Source organism: Indicator indicator, chromosome 1 (assembly GCF_027791375.1).
Source record: "Indicator indicator isolate 239-I01 chromosome 1, UM_Iind_1.1, whole genome shotgun sequence".
Lineage (NCBI taxonomy): Eukaryota > Metazoa > Chordata > Aves > Piciformes > Indicatoridae > Indicator > Indicator indicator.
The window spans coordinates 124,016,839-124,034,692 of NC_072010.1; the positions used below are offsets into that span (position 1 = coordinate 124,016,839).

The 17,854-nt window shown below is 35.2% G+C and overlaps 1 protein-coding gene across 1 annotated transcript in view; it reads left to right on the plus strand.

Annotated features, from left to right (window-relative positions):
* Positions 1-17,854, plus strand: part of DMD (dystrophin) — an 851,798-nt gene that overhangs the window by 449,705 nt on the left and 384,239 nt on the right. Inside the window, exon 43 of the mRNA XM_054391265.1 lies at positions 12,531-12,695. Within this exon, the coding sequence (XP_054247240.1) occupies positions 12,531-12,695 (165 nt within the window). The remainder of the gene's footprint in view (positions 1-12,530; positions 12,696-17,854) is intronic.

Genomic DNA, 17,854 nt, shown 5'->3' on the forward strand with positions numbered 1-17,854 from the left:
TAAGCAGAGAATTAAGATTAAAGTCCACATTTGCAAGCATGACTTCTAGCCTTGTCTTACTTATTGTACCCTCTCCAAATCCAGTATTTCTTGTGAAAATGAAAAACAACACTTTGTGAAGTCTTAGTTGTAAGAAAAATAAGGTGGTTTATAACCATTTTTATATGTTCACATCAATAATTTTTCATTGTTTTGCTCAAAGCATCTTCTGCTCTGATCGCCAAGTAAGCCACCTAGGGCTTCAAAGCATGCAAAAGGGATCCTAGGCACTGGAGTTTGTGATGAATTCAGTTCTTGTCATATACCACCTGCCAGGGAGCATAACAGATCTGTAATGTGTTTCTTACCTTTTACTGTGCAGTAAATAGATTGATAGATTAGGTCTGAGACCAGTGAACCATGGTCAGAGGTTTGCTTGAAGGAGTTTATTGCTCCTTAATATTATTCTTGGTCTGGTGTCAGCCAAGAGGGATGAGCTAGATTATCTGAAAGTAAGCTGGATGCCAGAATCAGCATTCTCCTCATTTATCCACCTTAGTCTTCACAACATCTACTGTATGTATTATGAAGATTATTATGAGTGCCTGATGGAGACATTTTGTTTCACTGCCTTTTAATTTGTCTGCTAGTATTAGAACTAATTACTAGACGCTGAAGAGACTATTTCACTGTTTACTGCCACAGCAAATCAATTTGTTGTGCTATATGGACAAAAATCAAGTATGGAGTAGAGTGGCATGGCTGCAATTTTTGAACATTTTCTGTACCACCAGGGAAAGCATAGGTCATCTTAGCTTGGTTGATCACGTGTAGAGGAAAAACAGATGGGCCCAGAAAGTGCAGAAAGGCAAAGTCATGACAAGGTTATAGTTCATGTGTTGTACCTTGTCTTGAGTAGTAATTATTCACAGATTACCTGTGATGACATCAAATTTCCAGGATGTCAGTGTAACTTAGTTTCAATTCACAGCTGAAACAACTACAAATGCTACTCTTGCAATTTGTGGGATGGAGGGGAAAAGGTCTTAGAAAATGAATACTACAGTTTGATTTCTCTGCTTTCAGTTTGAAATTAGAATAATATCTCCATCATTTGGGGGATCAAAAGTTAAATATTCTCCTGTATTTGCTTTCAATTAATAACTGACCTGACTCCTTTAAGGTGTTATGATAAATTACCTATGACACCTTATCATATATTGCTGATTAGGTGTAGTCCACATTCACATTTTCATCAGCCATACCTAAAATTGTCCTCACCCATTGCAAAATGGAGCTTAATGTATCTATTTGCAATATTTGTGGATCAACCACACATCAGAATGTCACAGTCTCTAAGAAAGAAGAATAAATAGGTTTCATGCCTTTTTATTTGAGTCTTGCTAACAGCTACCACTAATTAAGATTTCAGAAGGCAAATTTAGTAGTAGTGTAAAGATAAATTATTGTTTTCCAGCCATGCTAAGCATACAGGAATTAAGATGTCATAACACAACACAGAAGTAAAACAATGTTGATGACCCTCCTTTAAAAAACATTATTTTATTTCAAATGATATTAAAATTTATATGCCTTTAGTGTTCCAGAAGTATTGAATAATGTTTGAAACTAACTATTGGGGGTTTTGTTTGCTTGTTTGTTTTTTTCTGTGTTTTTTTTTTTCCTGGAAATTTTGTTAGTTTAAAGCTTAATTTGAAGATCAACTGTTTGGTGTTGTCCATTGTTTTCAATCTAATTAGAAAATATTGTGGATGTATAGATTAAAAATAAGGATGTACAGAAATATTCATACTGGTAGTAGGATAATACATGATATATAGAGTCATAGGATGTTTTGGGTTGGAAGGGACCTCCAAAGGTTATCTAGTCCAACCCCCCTGCAGTGAGAAGGGATATCTTCCACTATGATCAGGTTGCTCAGAGCCTTGTTGAGCCTGACCTTGAGTATCTCCAGGGATGTCTTACCCATATTTCTATACTGTCTGGTGGGTCTTTTTGTCACTGTGTAATGGTCATTCAACTTAAAATGGACATAAGTAATTCTCAGGTTTTAGTGGAAGTTAAAATGTCATCCTGAGATAAAAAGGAAATGCAATGTTTTCAAGCCCTTCAAAGGAGAGAACTTTGATAAAGGTACAAGTTTGATTTATAAGGATAAGGAAAGAAAAAACCAAAACAAAACCAAAACAATCTGCTGGAATAAAATAGTGTTATGATATTATAACCACAGAGAAGATGCTGATCTTGACTGTGCAGATAATGCAGCCCACCAGACTAGTTTAGTGTTGCACAGGCAATAAAATAAATTTGGAAGGCATGTTATCGTTTAGTTCTACTTCTTTCAGTAGCAGAAACAAAGCTGATTAAAGAAAGAATTTTACTTATGAAATTATTCTGTTGGGAAAAGAGAATGGATGCAAATTGATTTAACTTTATTTATGCTTGGTTTGTATCCTTTAGTTGTGTTCCATAGCTTTTTTTGTATGTTTCTTCTATGGAGAGTGGCATGTTTGTGATGCAGTGTACCCATTTCAGGGCCATGAAAAGAGGAGACTACACCTTTAGTCTTATCCCAAGCCTGTGTTTCCTTCCTGTGGAAATGAAGGGTACAGTTTGTGCACATTTAGTTTTTATCTCAGTGTGGAGCCAGGACGTGTCCAGGGTCCATGTTCACCTCTGGACTTTCAGAGCCACCTCTTTGTCTAGCAGGTTAGATGGAGCCTGAAATATTTTTCTGGAGACATCTTTTACTTTGGAACTCAAAAAGCCATCCTGTCAACTTTGACAGTCAAGCCTGCATAACATGAAGACAACCAGCCCCCTTCTCTGCTATCTCATAAGCATGTGCTTTGCACAGATTATTGCATTGGTCTAATTTTAATTTATTAACATAGAAACTCCAATACTTTTTTCTTTATTTACAAGCAGCAAGGTAAAAATTAAACAAGTTACATGTCCCCTTAATGAAGCACTATGAATAAATAGATGGAGTAGCACAGCATCAGAAGTGCTGTGAATTCCTGGTAGATGGTATATTTGGGTATCATACTTTACAGAGACCATTTTGATCTTGACACTTCTCAGGGACTGGAAATGTCAGGGAAGTTGCTTAATTTTTCAGCTGCTCTATTTTTCTATACACAAGTCCCTACCCCATGGGAACATTCTAACATTGAAGTGCTTGGTGATATTAAAAGGTTTAAAGCATTGCGAAGGTGGTTAGTAATGCTGGTTTATATTATTTTATGAGTCCTGCAGAGAAATATAAAATTGTTTTCTTTTTATTAATGATACTGTCATTTTTATTTAGCTTGTTAAGTATTAATAAATAATTTCCTACTACAGTACATTGTTTACTGTCATTTCAAAGTATTAGTAATTATGAAGTCCCTTAAAGGAAAAATTTAGGATACGCAAAATGTTTTTGTAGCAATCAGGCAATAATCACACAATATCAGGGGCTCTTGTGGCTTACTGCTGAACATTTGTTCTTTTCCTCCGAGAAAAGTTTGTCAGTGTATATATAAAACAGAATTCTTTCCTCTTTATGCATGTTAGATTCTGGCTTTATTTGTTTTACCTTAGTCTTCCTTTTCCAGGTGTGTTTTTAGGCTTAGCAAAAAATGACAGCAAACATAATAAATTTAATAAAAGTTAAATATATTTAAATTGGAAATTTATCATGGTATTATTTGTGGACTACAGGCCATGCTACTCATTAACATGGAAAAATTTATGGGAAAGGACTGCTTACAAAGAAATTTGTGCACATTTCCTAATGAGTTTCTTGCAGAGTATACTGTGTTTCCTCCTCCTCCATTTTTTTTCCTCATAGTCATCCCAACAGCAACCTCTGTGACTCCAGTCATTCCTTAATAACTGTGTGAGTTCTTACTATGACTTTCTCACATGGTAAAAGGACAGTTTCTATGACTGCTCTGTGTTTGTAATCTCCTCCACTTCACATGCAAGAGGTGCAACAGGTTCTGGAAGCGTTTTACAAAGAGAAGAGGAACAAGAGAGACCTGCTGCTTTTGGCAATACCAAATTTATATTTGTTAGGATGGAGTTTCTCATGAGGTTTCTGCAAAATTGAGGTTAGAGTGAGGAGAGGGGCAGCCTCTCTCTGGTGTCAAGCAACAGGACTTTAGAGGAAATGGTTTCAAGCTGCACCAGGGGAGATTTAGGCTGGATGTTGAGAGATATTATCAAACAGTATTAATTTCCGACAAAGAGAATCATTGGAAACAACCCTGAAATTAAACCTAGCCTTCTCTTTTCCCTTTGTTTTGCCTTGCCCTGTTTTTGGCCTCTCTTCGCAGTTTCTCAAACACCTTGTCAAAAAATTCATTGTCATTATCATCATCATCACCTCTAGAATGGCCTGTTGCTAGGATAACTGAATTTGATTGTACAATGAGCACTGTTAGCTAACGTAACTCCCATGCTTTCAACTTTTCTGTTAGCTGTGTGTTTCTTACAGATGAAAAGTTGTCACTTCCTTCAAAGAGCCAAACTGGGTAATTCCTGAAGTATAACCATAAAGTAAAGCAAGTTCATTGTTAGTTGGTTTATGTCAGATATGTAAGCTCAGTACTTGGCAGTCAAGATCACTAATCACTAGTGATTATTTCTTTTTCCTATAATTTTTAACAGAGTAAAACCTTTGTTGCTAGGAAATGCTATAAGTATTCAGCTGCAGACAAAAATCCAACCCACTGTAATTTGTCTACAGTCTACAAAACTAAGGCAAACAAATCTCTGTTTATTTCCTGTGCAAATAAAACAGTTTATCTATACACCCATTATCTGTCTTACCGCTCAATGCAGCTAACAGCCAGAAATTTTTGTTTGATACTGTTTTTATTGCTGTGTTAAGATCTTAGATTGCATTCCTCTACCAAACAAAATGTTGAAGTTTGTTTTTTTGTTTGTTTGGGTTTTTTCCTTTTCTATAGAGAACTCTGTGAGCAAACCCAATAAAAATTCTAGCTTGCATTTTAAGGTACGATGTGTTGCTTAAGTATTTGTCATTTGCAATGCCTTTTGGCTTTGTTTTGCTTGTCAGGCATTGTCAGGTGACAGTATCTAGAAGATCCACGACAGCTTTGTGAATGTTTGTGGCAAGCTTCTCTCAACTGTAGGCAACAGTCTGAAAGATATTGGTATGTTTAGTTTAGCTATTGATTGATTGCCATGGTGAGCTGATTAAACATGGAAATTGAGCTTTCAGTACTGGCACGGTTTTGAAAGTAAAGCACTCAGATAATTTGTGACATTAAGAAAAGGAGGGCTGCAGAAAAAGATGGTAAGGCAAAGCAACAGGCAGAAAGAGAGCTCTGTAACTTGGAAAGAACACAAGTGTTGAAAGGACTACCGTTGCAGGCCAAACCATGAGGAGAGATTGCTCTTAACTATGTAAGACAAGGTTTATTGTACCCTATGAAGTAATGTGTTTTCCTTGGGATAGCACATCTAGGCTTGTGCTGGCCTGCTCTTTTATGCTCTCCTTTGAACATGTCAGGTTTCACATTACATGGGAAAAAAGCTTTCACTGACCATTCAGGCAGGCTACCAGTATCGTGGGGTGCATGATGGAGCTGGTTTGCCTCGTGTGTTGTACGTAGCCTGAAGGATAGATATTGTATTGTCTGCTATGCACCAAGGAAAGAACAATTAAGGCATTGTACTTTTACCTTAATTTTCCTGACAGAATATCCTTTGTTAAGAGTCACTGAAGGAATCATACTGTAAACACTTTGTTGTTGCTTTTGGATTTCTGTCCCTGTGAAAGGAAAAGAAAATTAAATAATGCATAGGATTATTTAGCAAAGATATAAGGTGGAGGGTCTTGTGTTCAAAAAGTGCCCTTGACAAAAGGGAAGAACTGAGGAAGTAGACAGGGGAATGAATGACAATTAGTTATAAACATTAAATACCCACCCTACCCCCCTCCCCAGATATTCAAAAGACAATGATATACACAGTCTTTACCATGAGGGTAGTGGTAGACTGGAACGGGTTGCCCAGGGAGGTAGTTGAGGCCCCAGCCCTGGAGATATTCAAGGGGAGGCTCAACAGGGCTCTGGACAACCTGATCTAGTTGAGGATGTCCCTGCTTGCTGCAGAGGGGGTTGGACTAGATGACCTTCAGATGTCCCTTCCGACCCAAACTGTTCTATGATTCTATGATATTACCATGCAGGAAAAATTAAACAAATTCTTGGGGTGCAGGATATGTTTATTTGCTTTTTAAAAGAGCTGGACAGACAGATGAAGCAGAAAATTGTTTGGTGCATTGGATTTGTGGGATGCTTTACTCTATGCATCCATGGAGAAGCAGAGGATTTTATATTTTTTATATTTTTTTTTAATATATGTATAAAAAAGAAACTTGAGACTATTAAAAATATACTTTTAAAGTTTAAAGAGATCTGAAAACATGTGCCAAGGTCAGGTCCTGAGAGGCTTATAGGGAAACTTGAAGCACTACCTACACAGCAAATAAAACTCTTCTATACATATTTTTAGTGGCATGCTTTCATCTTCCTCTTGTAATACAGTCTTTACTCCAACTTCATCAAAGACACTATGGCTCATAAATATTCATAATTTTAAAGACATTACGTAGATTTTGTTTTAAAGTCAATATTGAGTTTGTTAATGAAAATGGCTCAGTTAATTAACTAGATGGCATCCTAAACCAAACTTATATGAAACTCTTTCTTACACTGATTGTTCTTCACGAAGAAACGATGCATAAAAATTGACTTCTCCCCCTTCTATTTTAAAACAGTTTTTTTGGTATATGTTCTAGGGATGGTGATTTTTAAGCAGATTGAACTTTATGAACAGTGACTGTAAGAATTGATGTTTTATGCAATCATCTTCCTAGTATGCTAGCAGTGACAGTTGTGATTTTTCATTAAGTCTGGATGGAAGTTTGCATTTAATAGTTGTTATGACTTAAGATATTTCTTTAATATAGAAGGCTTTGCTTGGACAATATAAACCCCTGCTTTCAGTCTAGTTATGCTGTGGGTTGATTGCGGTGTAGTCACCTGTTTCCTTATTTCTGATTGCAGTGTAGTAACCTGTTTCCTTTTTCCTGATTGCAGTGTAGTCACCTGTTTCCTTTTTTCCTAATACTTCTATTTTTTTTTTCAGAAATGAAATAGTAAAGTAAAAGCTTCATCTTGCTTTACATTTAGTAAGGAAAACAATTTTTCGAACGTGGCATTGTTCTGTAAGACCATTTCCATAAGGTATTTTGTATATCAGATGGTCCCTCCTAAACCAAGCATACAAGGAAAACATTAGCAGCCTTCACAGGTACCCTGCAAAATACTTTTGCTCATATTCATTGCAGTTTATTATCATTTATCACATTATATATATGAAGAAAGCTAAATTTTAATCCACTATCAAATTCACCAGAAAACGATGCTTTCATTAGTGCTGTTCTGTTATTGAGAGGTTGGTGAAGCAGCTAGCAAGAGAAAGGGATTATTCATCTAATATTGAAGGGGAAAAAAAACTCCCAAACAACAACAAAACACCAACAAATTTCCACTACTGCTAAAATGTTGCAATTTGGGATTTTTTTTTTTGTTGTTGTTTTTCTCCACACACTGTGGTGAAAATTGTCCAGTTTGTTTTTTGGGTTTTTTTGACAACACAAGGAGATGCATCTCCTGATGTCTGTTCCAAATCAGCTGGATCATTTCAGTGGCTTTCCTTGCTTTTATCAAGTAGCAGCTGCTCATAGTGATAGCAGTGCCTTAATAGGAATATAAATTATCATGTTCATTCATTTGCACTAACATTTCTGACTTCTGCAAGACTGTCCCCAATTTTTCAGTCTTTCTTACTGTCTCTACACAAATAGTTTCAACTCTTTCATTCTGAGCACTGATCCTGAAAGACGAAATTGAACTCTAAATCCACAATTCTTATTTTAATTGACAGTGCTTTAAATGAGCCTGCTTTCTGGATGTTCATAATGAATTAAACACAAGATATGATTTTACATCAAGTGATGTATGCATACAACTTCTTCCACTCTTTATACTTACTATTATCTTAAGAATTGATATTCCTTTTCATCTTCTCAGCTCTAATTCATCCATAAATGCATATACATATATATATATATATATACATGGCTGTGTATAGACTAAGAAATAACTAACTAAAGCTAAAGTAGGAAATATCAGTGATGAACTGGAGCATGTGAAATGATCAAGAAGATTTTTACTGCCAAGATGAGCATATGGATCATTTTGCACCAAAGTTATCAGATTTGTGTGGGGATGGAAGGAACAGAATAGTATGTCATTTAGGCTTCATCCAAGACATAAGGTTCAGATGGAACAGAAACAAGCAACAAAATTAATTTTAGAATTCATAAGGAGAAGAAGTTGAAATATTTAAATAAAGATCTAGGCTTTGAAAATATGCAATTATTCAAATTTCACAGTGTCTTCTCGTGTTTTGCAAGATGTTATCATTTCTGTGCTGGTAATTTATTGTAGGTTTTTTTAGCAAAAGTTGGAATACATGGGAAACAAGTGGGAAATTATCTCATAGTTTAAGATTGGGATAAAATTAAGTATTGTGAAGACCAGAGTCAGTTAGTAAAGTTAGACTCTTCTACTTTTCTCCCAATTTAGAGCTTAAATATTTTATTCTGTTACTAAACTTCCAATTAAAATAATTAACATTTGAACTAAAGTACAGAATTTGAGATGCATGACATGTATGGGATTAAAGTTTTGGCACACGTCATTGAGATTATATAGTTCTTTGGTGCAGAAATCACATTTTTTTTTTCTTTGAAGCAATAACTCTTACTTTTTGTCCTTTGCCCTTGCAAATTTTTCTTTTTTTTTTCCCCGAAGTTGCAACCAAGGTAACTTTTCAGTGTTGATCTGCTGCCAAATAAGGGAAAGTTGAAAATACTTTGTTAAAGGGCTAAAGAAGATGTTCCAATTGCTGTTATAATTTCTTTTTTTTCTTTTGTGCCCTGTCTTCCTGTCAGCCTGTAAGACTCTTTAATCAGGGCTATGTTTGGCAGATCTAGGGGAAAATATCTCATGTTTGCCTTGCTCTTCTGCAGGTGTTGCCCTATGGACACTGTTCCTATTGGTCTTCCCCCTTAGAAAAGGACATTAGACCTCCTATGATAAACTTAATAATCTTTGTTAAATAGAAGGGAGACAGATAAGATACCAAACAAGATGAGACTGATAACTCTGAGGCGTGAAATGACTGAAAAGGGGATGAGGGAAGAGAGGGGCCAAATGCAAAACTGTAGAAGAGAGAATTGGAGTGGAGTGGGACACTAGCTCTGTGGAGGCATCCAAGAGCCCAGAGACAGAAGGGCAGTGGGATGACTGTAGGTCTCACCAGCATCAGCATTCCACCTCGGGGGTGAAACTACTGGAGCTGTGAATAACAAGCTGGAAAGACTGTGAATTAAAAAGTAGAGAAGATTATGGAGGCCCTGTCTCCTTGTGTTCTTTTCTGTCACAGAAAGGTTAGAAATCTGAACTCTTAGTCACCATGTCCCTGTCCATTACTCCATGGAGGTTTAACCAAATTATGCTTCTGGCGAGTTGCAGAATTAGCTCTAGAAACAAGCTGTCCCCCAACAGGCAGTCTGCAGCAGTACCTTGCCTTGAGAAGTGGCCTTGTAATTACCTTAAACACGTCAGGCTCTAATCTGATCAGCAGGAGCTTTAAAAAATAATAAAGATGAGCAAACAAATTCCCTGAATGCAGACTCTTAAGATCCTGATTCACCCCCCATGGCATGTAAACTTACCTGGATCTTATAAGGTTATGCCTTGTTAAGTGCTTATCCATGATAAATGTTTATCTGTGTTTATCTGCAACCTTAACCTGAGTTTACTTATTTATTGTTTCTCTTTTTATCTCAGTGGTAAAAGTAGATGGCATTAAATTTCTGTACACAATGAACTGATTCATATTGACCTAGGTTTGTTGTTTGTTTTTTTTTTTAATTTTTATATTAAAAATATTATAATCCTAAATTTGTGCTATGATTTTAGAGCAGGACCCAACTCATAAGAGGCTGCATTTCTTTATATCACAGTTTGCCCCTGGCTATAAATGGGATTTATTTTGCTTTCTTTTCTTCTATGATTATTTTTGCAAACAGTAGGTTGAAGTAGTCTGTCACCAAAATCTAATCTTTCATCTTCTGCTTTTCTGGATTGAATATATCTTAGTACAGAGCTGGTTACTTCCCAAAAACACTGTTCAAAATTTTCTTTCTCTGTCATGTGATAGACCAAATATTCTTGGTTCATGTTGATTGGAAGCAGATTAATTTAAATTTCAGATCTCCAGAAGTCAGTTTGGTTTTTGTCTGCCTATGACTACCTGTGAACTTTCAGTAGTAATTCTGTGGAACTTATTTACATTAATATTTAATCTCCTAAACGCTGGAGATTAATATTCCAAAGTTGTAAGAAAGATGAAACTAATCTATGAAATTAGGCCAAAATCTGCATAGATATTGAGTTAACACATAAGGGAATGGATGCATTTCTAAGTGTTTTCTTTCGTATCTGTGGCCTTTCTGAAAAAGGAGAGTTTTTAGTATATTTCGGAAGGCAGGAAAAGTAATTTGACTTCACATGTTAAATTTTTATTCAATAGGATGTTATGGGGTGGCTATAGTATCAATGGAGATAATGTATGGCAAATCAGCTTCTGAATTCCAAATAGCACTTAAGTATATAAATCACTCATAAATCACACGCAGAACATATTTGTGTGTGTGTATTTTAGTACCAACAAAGCAGTACTTTCAAGCCAAATTTGAAAAGAAATCATCGTGTCATGAGACAGTTGTCACCTTCTCAGCTCATGGTTCCTTGGTTTGGTTTTATTTGGGGACTTTTGTTGTGGGTTGTTTGTTGGGTTTGTGTTTGTTTGTTTTTTTTTTTTTTTTTTGTGGTTGGTTTGTTTATTTGTAGTTCATTATTTCTATGTCTGTGATGGGTTTAAATTTATTGTCTTCTCTAAAATTCCGTCATTAGGAAGAAGAAGTTAGTTAGTACACAGCAGTAATACCTCTGTAGCTGGGCCATATGATAGCAGTGCTTCCATTAATGATTTTTAACTTTACAGAGAATTTATAATTTATTGTATGTATCAGAAACTTCATGTTTTGCTACTTTTAAGAGTGTTGCTTTAATAAAAATGTGCTTAAAAATAATGAACATTGAAAGGATGGCTTCAAAATGCAATAGGGTAGGTTTAGACTGGACATGAGGAAACTTTTTTCCACAGCAAGAGTGGTCAGACATCAGAGCAGGCTGCCCAGGGAGGTGGTTGAGTCACCATCCCTGGATGTGTTTAAAGGTGCTTGGGGATATGGTTTAGGGATGAACTTTGTAGAGCAGGGTCAGTGGTTGGCCTTGATGATCCCAGGGGTCTTTCCCAACCTGAATGATTCTATGATTCTATGAAATGTCATTTTTCTTGATATGGAAAAGTAGCCATATGTCTTGGCTGATTTTAATAGTCAGCTGTCATTGTTTCTTATCTGTTCCTAGGCCCTGTATCTGCTGTTGTGAATTATTATTTTTTTCAACAACACCTGTTTTTTTTTCCCTACTATGTGTTTGCAGTGTTGCTTGTTGTGTGGTACAGTGGCACTTCACTTCTCTAGCTAAAGAAAACGTTTCTGGAAAGGGCAGCATGGAGTTTTATGTTGGATTATTTATTTTTGTCCTCTTCCTATAATTCCTCCAAGTACTTCAGTTTTGTTGGGTTTAAACTATGTCATTCATTAGTTCATAATTTCTAATGTTCTTGGCACAGAAGAATGTGAGTAGTTAAAAATTTGACTACTTTGAATGCAAATGGCAGAACCAAGTTGCTTGATCAGTACTGATGATATATTTCTGCATGATTTTTCTTCTTGTATATATCTACTCATGAATATTTGAACTAAAGTGGCAACTCTAAACACCTTGTAAGAAAACACACATTTATAAATACCTAGATTGAAGAGATCAAGAAATGCTACAAATCATTCAAACAATCAAATTTGTATTTTCACTATTTCTGTTCCTGAGTAAAAAGTTACCTGCAAAGCAGTTTCATATACTGAGATAAAAAATTCTTTAGAAAAAAATGCAGGTGTTTAGGGCCTGCATTTTTTATTTTGTTTGGATTTTGATTGTGTGTTCATGAGTGTGTGTTTTTGTTGTGTGGTTGGGTTTTGGTTGGTTGGTTTGGTATGGTTTAGTTTGTGGTTTTGGGTGGGGTTGTTTTGTTTTGGTTTTGTTTTTAGGAAAGAATGCATTTTGACTGACAAGTTATCTACCATAATAATTTGATTAGTGGGTCTATTCTTTTCCTTAACTTTTTCCTACCAGTGTATAAAACTTATATTTTAATATATAAGTGTATAAGCATGTAGTGTTTAATTGCTTTATGTTAGGCTTCTTTTTCATACACATAAAAAAACTGGTTTCTGGTATTATTTTCAGGTGTCCAAAGATCTTCCAGAGAAACAAAAAGAAATAGAGATTCTGCTAAAGGATTTCATCGAACTTGATCAACAACTAAATCAGGTGATATTGTGGGTAACTCCTGTCAAGAACCAGCTGGAGCTTTATAGCAAAGTGGGTCAGCCAGGAGCTTTTGATATTAAGGTAAAATTTATTCCATTTTTAAAAAAACATGAGGATATTTAGTGGTCAAAAAGTCAGTTGCAGCATCAGCTATATAGTTTTCATTAACAATATAGCTTTGAGACAGAAGTCAGTAACGGGTCCCAAAAAAATTCTATGAATTAAGGGAAGCTTTTATTCTTTTCCATAAAATGGTTTCTAGTGAAAGGGAAGCTTAGACCAAATGATTCCAAAGTGAAATATAATCTGTAAGTAGAAACTAGAAATTTTGCTGTATCATATAAATGAAAAAATAACCCCAAAACGTGATAGGGCAAATTTTAATACAAAGTGAACTAAAATTCAGTATCAGTGTTGGACTAGTTAAGATGTTTCATTCCATTTAATATGACCACATGAAAATAAGATGAGGGCTATATCATGATTCTCATACTGCAAGTAAAGATATCTAATGGCACAGGTAGCATTCCAGTGATCAATAAAGCTGACTATTTAGTAATTGTGATCAAAATATTGGTAATCTGATCCTTGATATGTATTTAAGTATTTTAAAACTGCTTGTTTATGGCTTGGATGAGGCCGGAGAAATTCAAGATGAAAAACACTGGTTAGAACCAGCTGACCTACTGGGGGTATCCATAGACCTTTTGGCTTTGCATTTTATCTATTCATATATGATCTTACCTTCACATAAACCAGGGGGATAATTGAAATACAATAGCTTTTTGAAATCCATGAAATTTGGTTTGATTTCTGTCAGCTAAGCATTTTGTTCACCTACAGAAAGATTAAACAGAAAACATGAGGTTTGTATTGATTTTGATGTAATTTTCGGTGGAGAAAAAAAAAAGGAAATATTTACAAGTTTTATTGCCTTGCATGAAATTAAATAATACTTGCTTCTGAAGATTTTTAGTTCTGCTAAGCATGTTTATTAAATTAATTTTAAAGAACTGTTTTAATACCAAAGCATCTTTTATGTCATACAATCTTATCATATAAGCAGTGGAACTCAAGTCCTGTTGCAGTCCTATAACTGACAAAACAAGCTCAGCAATGACATTCCTTCCCTTTTTATTAGATAAAATTAGGTATAGCTCATTACAATTGTTTGTATGCATACTGAAAGTGTGATGGAATTCTGCTTGCAAGAAATTTGTCTATTCTTATTTCCTTTAACATTTCTTTTTCATTCTGTCTCCTTTATTTTTAGAATGATTCCACCCTTAAATTTTATATAAAACCAGGACTAAATTGTAAGAGTTTTGCTTTCTGTGAAAGAAATGTTCTGCTTTGCTCTTTCAGTCTTGTTTTGATGATGTGATATGAATATTTCTGAAAAAAAAAAACAAAAACAAACAAACCCAAACAAACAAACAAAAAAAAAAACCCCAAACAAACAACCTGTTGAAAGTATAGAAAACATTATTTTCAAATCTGTAGTCCTGAAGTGATGGGATGAAGTCATGCATTTCTGGAGAGCTGGGGGAACAACAAGGAGCTCCACAGAAAGGCAAATAAACTTTCTCTCTGTGAAATAGCCTACCATATTTCTCTCATGGATAAAATTAGATTACTTAGATTTAATGCTTGACTAGTTTTCATTGTAGATGAAACAGATAGTCATTTATATTGTTGTAAGGACTGTAAGGAAATGAAGCATGTTAGCTTTTATCTCTGTGTTATCAATCTGGATTGCCTTTAAACAATGTCAGTTTGACATCTTTAAAATGTTATTGAGTGAAGGTTTACCCAGACTGTAATTTTCTTCAAGAACAGAAACTCGTCCATTAAAGACTCCATATTAACTACCTCTGAAGGCAAATGGGAGTCTTACAACTTTTTAAAGGTTAAGAATAAGCATATTAGAAGTTTTGAGATTGTTAGTCATGACGAAACACAAAGCAAAACTAATAGACATAATTCAGGAAAGCAGCCTTTTGGTGATAATACTGAGTTTTACACTCAATTTCAAACACGTATTTTAGACCCATGCTTAACAAGTTGTTCTACACTAGGTCAAGCATGTGCATACAGATGCTCTTAAGTGGTTGTTGACATGATTATGTGTATTTTAAAATTATAGAATCACTGAAATCTACTATCCTGTAGAGCTAATGTTACCTTTAAAAAATAAGTATATCTTCATGATTACTTATGGAAGGGATGTATTCAACAGTCTTTTGGTCAGCATTTGGTCTACCAGCATTTAAAAATCCTTCTTGTGTATCCAGAGGACATTGAAGCATCCTCTTATAGGACTTAATAAATGTGGGATTCTGATGGTCACCTATGAATGAATGAACAGTTATTAATATTCTTAGAAAAGAGATGAGATGAGAAATTTTACAGAGACTTTTTGATATTATAAAAACCTGGAAGATGTGAAGTAGAGATTTAGACCTGACAATCAAACTCATGAATAAAGCACTTGAGAGAAATAGATCAGACTCATGTAACTTCTCAGGAAAAACAGGCTGGTTTTGTTATAAGACTTACAATAACAACTTAAAAATTTGGATTTCAGATGGGACATCATCTTTTATGAAATTTTGTCAATGTTTTTCATACTGTTATTAAGCCTGCAAGATAATGTTCTTCTCCTTTCTTAAGTGCACTCTTATCTTTTTTATTTTCTATGTTGTTTATTTGGCAAAATAGTTCCAAAACTAACACTGAGTGGTGAAAATTTGGATATGTACTTCAGGTACTGTAAGGATATTCAGTTCTGAAAGCCACAAAATATTGAGTGCTAGAAAATTTCTGGCCTTAGAAACAGGTGGAAATTGATGATGAGAAGAACAGGTGGGATATGATAGGTGGGAAAGAAAGAAAGAGGGCAGGAATGTGTCTGTTTCACATGAATGCACAAAGTCTCTTTAACATGTTAGCTAGCTTATTAATATATACCTGATTTAAAGCAAGTTACTTGCATTTTTCTTTTAAGTATAGCAACTTTCTGTTACAGAAATATGTGGCAGCTGAAATTAAACTTGATACACTAACCAAAGGGCATCTGAAACACTAATTGGAATTCTGACAGAATTTTCTAAAATACAGTGAAGTATTTCTCTCAAAACTGTAGCAACTTTTACTTTTGTCATGCTGCTATAATCTGATAAGCAACACCACAGTTTTCTCCATAAAGGGAAATACTTAATGTATATCCTTATCAGATAATGTTTTAACCTTTTAAATAATATTGATCTATACCATGCATGCATAATGAATACATAAAGAATATCTGTGAATTTCACTTGCAAAATTCATATTAACCTGCAGTCTCTATGAATTAATGCTAATTTAAAAGCTCATACGTTTCCACTTGTACAAAAATCAACTACTAAAAAAAAATTGAGAAGTCCCTTAAATTTACACTTGGAAGAATGATGAAATAAAAGTACCAGAAATATTAACCTTTAACAGTGTCACAAAAGTAATTCCATGAGAGTTAAGAAAGGTGCATGCAAGGTAGAAATCATTACATATTGTTACAGAGAGCTTCACAAAACCGTAGAACTTTTAAGACCCATGTATATATAATTGGGTTTGATGACAGGTAGATTAAAACTCCTCATATATCTCTTAAGACTGAGTCTATACTGGTAAATAAAAAGTGGTCAGGACCATTTTTGGGGCCTAAAGGTCAACTGATGCAGCACAATTTACATACTCTCAGCAAAATTCATACTTCCCAGAGAAGGTACTTGCATCCAAAATGCCTGTGTATGCATCTGTGGCTCATGCTAATAGCTGACCATGCCTAGGCACTGTCTCAGACACTGCAGTTTGACCCAGGCTGGAAGCAACTTCCCAATTTAATGGTGCGGACAGTCATGCTGCAGAGCTTGAGCATATGCCCTGTCCCAGTTCAGTTCATTATTCATGGCATTGCATAAAACCTCAGGGAAGGACACAAACCAGTTGCATAAAAGGGGGAGGTTCAGTGTCACTGACATCATTCGTTTTCTGTGCCACTTGACTTGGTCATGCTGCTGCCTTCTGCTTCAGACCGTAGCACTATGGCTGTGTATGATCTCGACCCAGGGTACTGTGTGCTTCCACGTAAGAAGAGGTTATGGACACAGCATGTTATGGGCACAGCCCTTGCTCTTGGGGCAGTAGGACCACTAGCAATGCTAAAATCTTTCATTTAGCAGTTTTTCAGTTCCTGAAGAATGGTCTCTTACCCTTCCGTCCCTTACTGTGATGGTTTCCGTAATCAGAAGTAGGCTTTAATAGCTCACTGTTTTCTTACTTAGTAAATAAGAGTAGAGAGAGGAATCTTTCAAATCCTTTATGCCTAGGATTTGAAAACCAGCTATAGCAGTATTTGTTCACTCATATTATTAATCCTTAATTACAGTTTTCTTCTCTAAACAGTCAAAGATTTGAAAAAGAAAAAATAAATTAAAAACTATCCAAATAAATCAACACTGAAAAGCGTATTTGCAAGCTACCAATTTAAAGTATTAGAACACATCTTAGATCTTTTTGTGTGCTGAATATTTTTTTACAACATTAACATAATCTCCCTTCTCAATAATAATACAATGCAGACTGCTCCTGTGAAATACTTATGTTTATGGATGGAGAAGGCCTGAAATCTACATTCAAATATACAGCCAAGAATTACTTGACTGCTGCTACTTGTGAACACTGGGACATTTCTATGTTTGCAACGTACTCAGTGCTGCTTCTCATGCTTCTAGACTATGTATCATATGGGTTTTTCTAGTTTGCCAGGCTAACAGCATGAATCTCTATATTTTCCCTTTGACCTGGAGTCATTCTCATTCTGATAGCTATTTTGCAGATTTAGTATTCATACTTCACAAACTCAGTCAGATGAAATCATTGTGAATTTCCAATTTTACAAAATCTGTCCACATTATAACACAGAGAAAGGTTGAAATACTGAACAGTGCAGCTTCTGCCAGTGCTGGTGTCTAGGCTATTGGTGTTACATTGGATCTGCCCACATCAGGGAATAACTTCAGTGCAGACATATTGATATTCAGCTCTTACTATGTTCTTGGGTTTTATGTACTTTTTTTTTTTTTACTAGTACTTCTCTTAGAGCTAGTGGCATGTGGGTAGATTGGCATTTATTTTCCTGGTCTTTATACTGAACAACTTTATTTTTCTTAGCAGTTTATTTTTTTTTTTCTATGTGAACA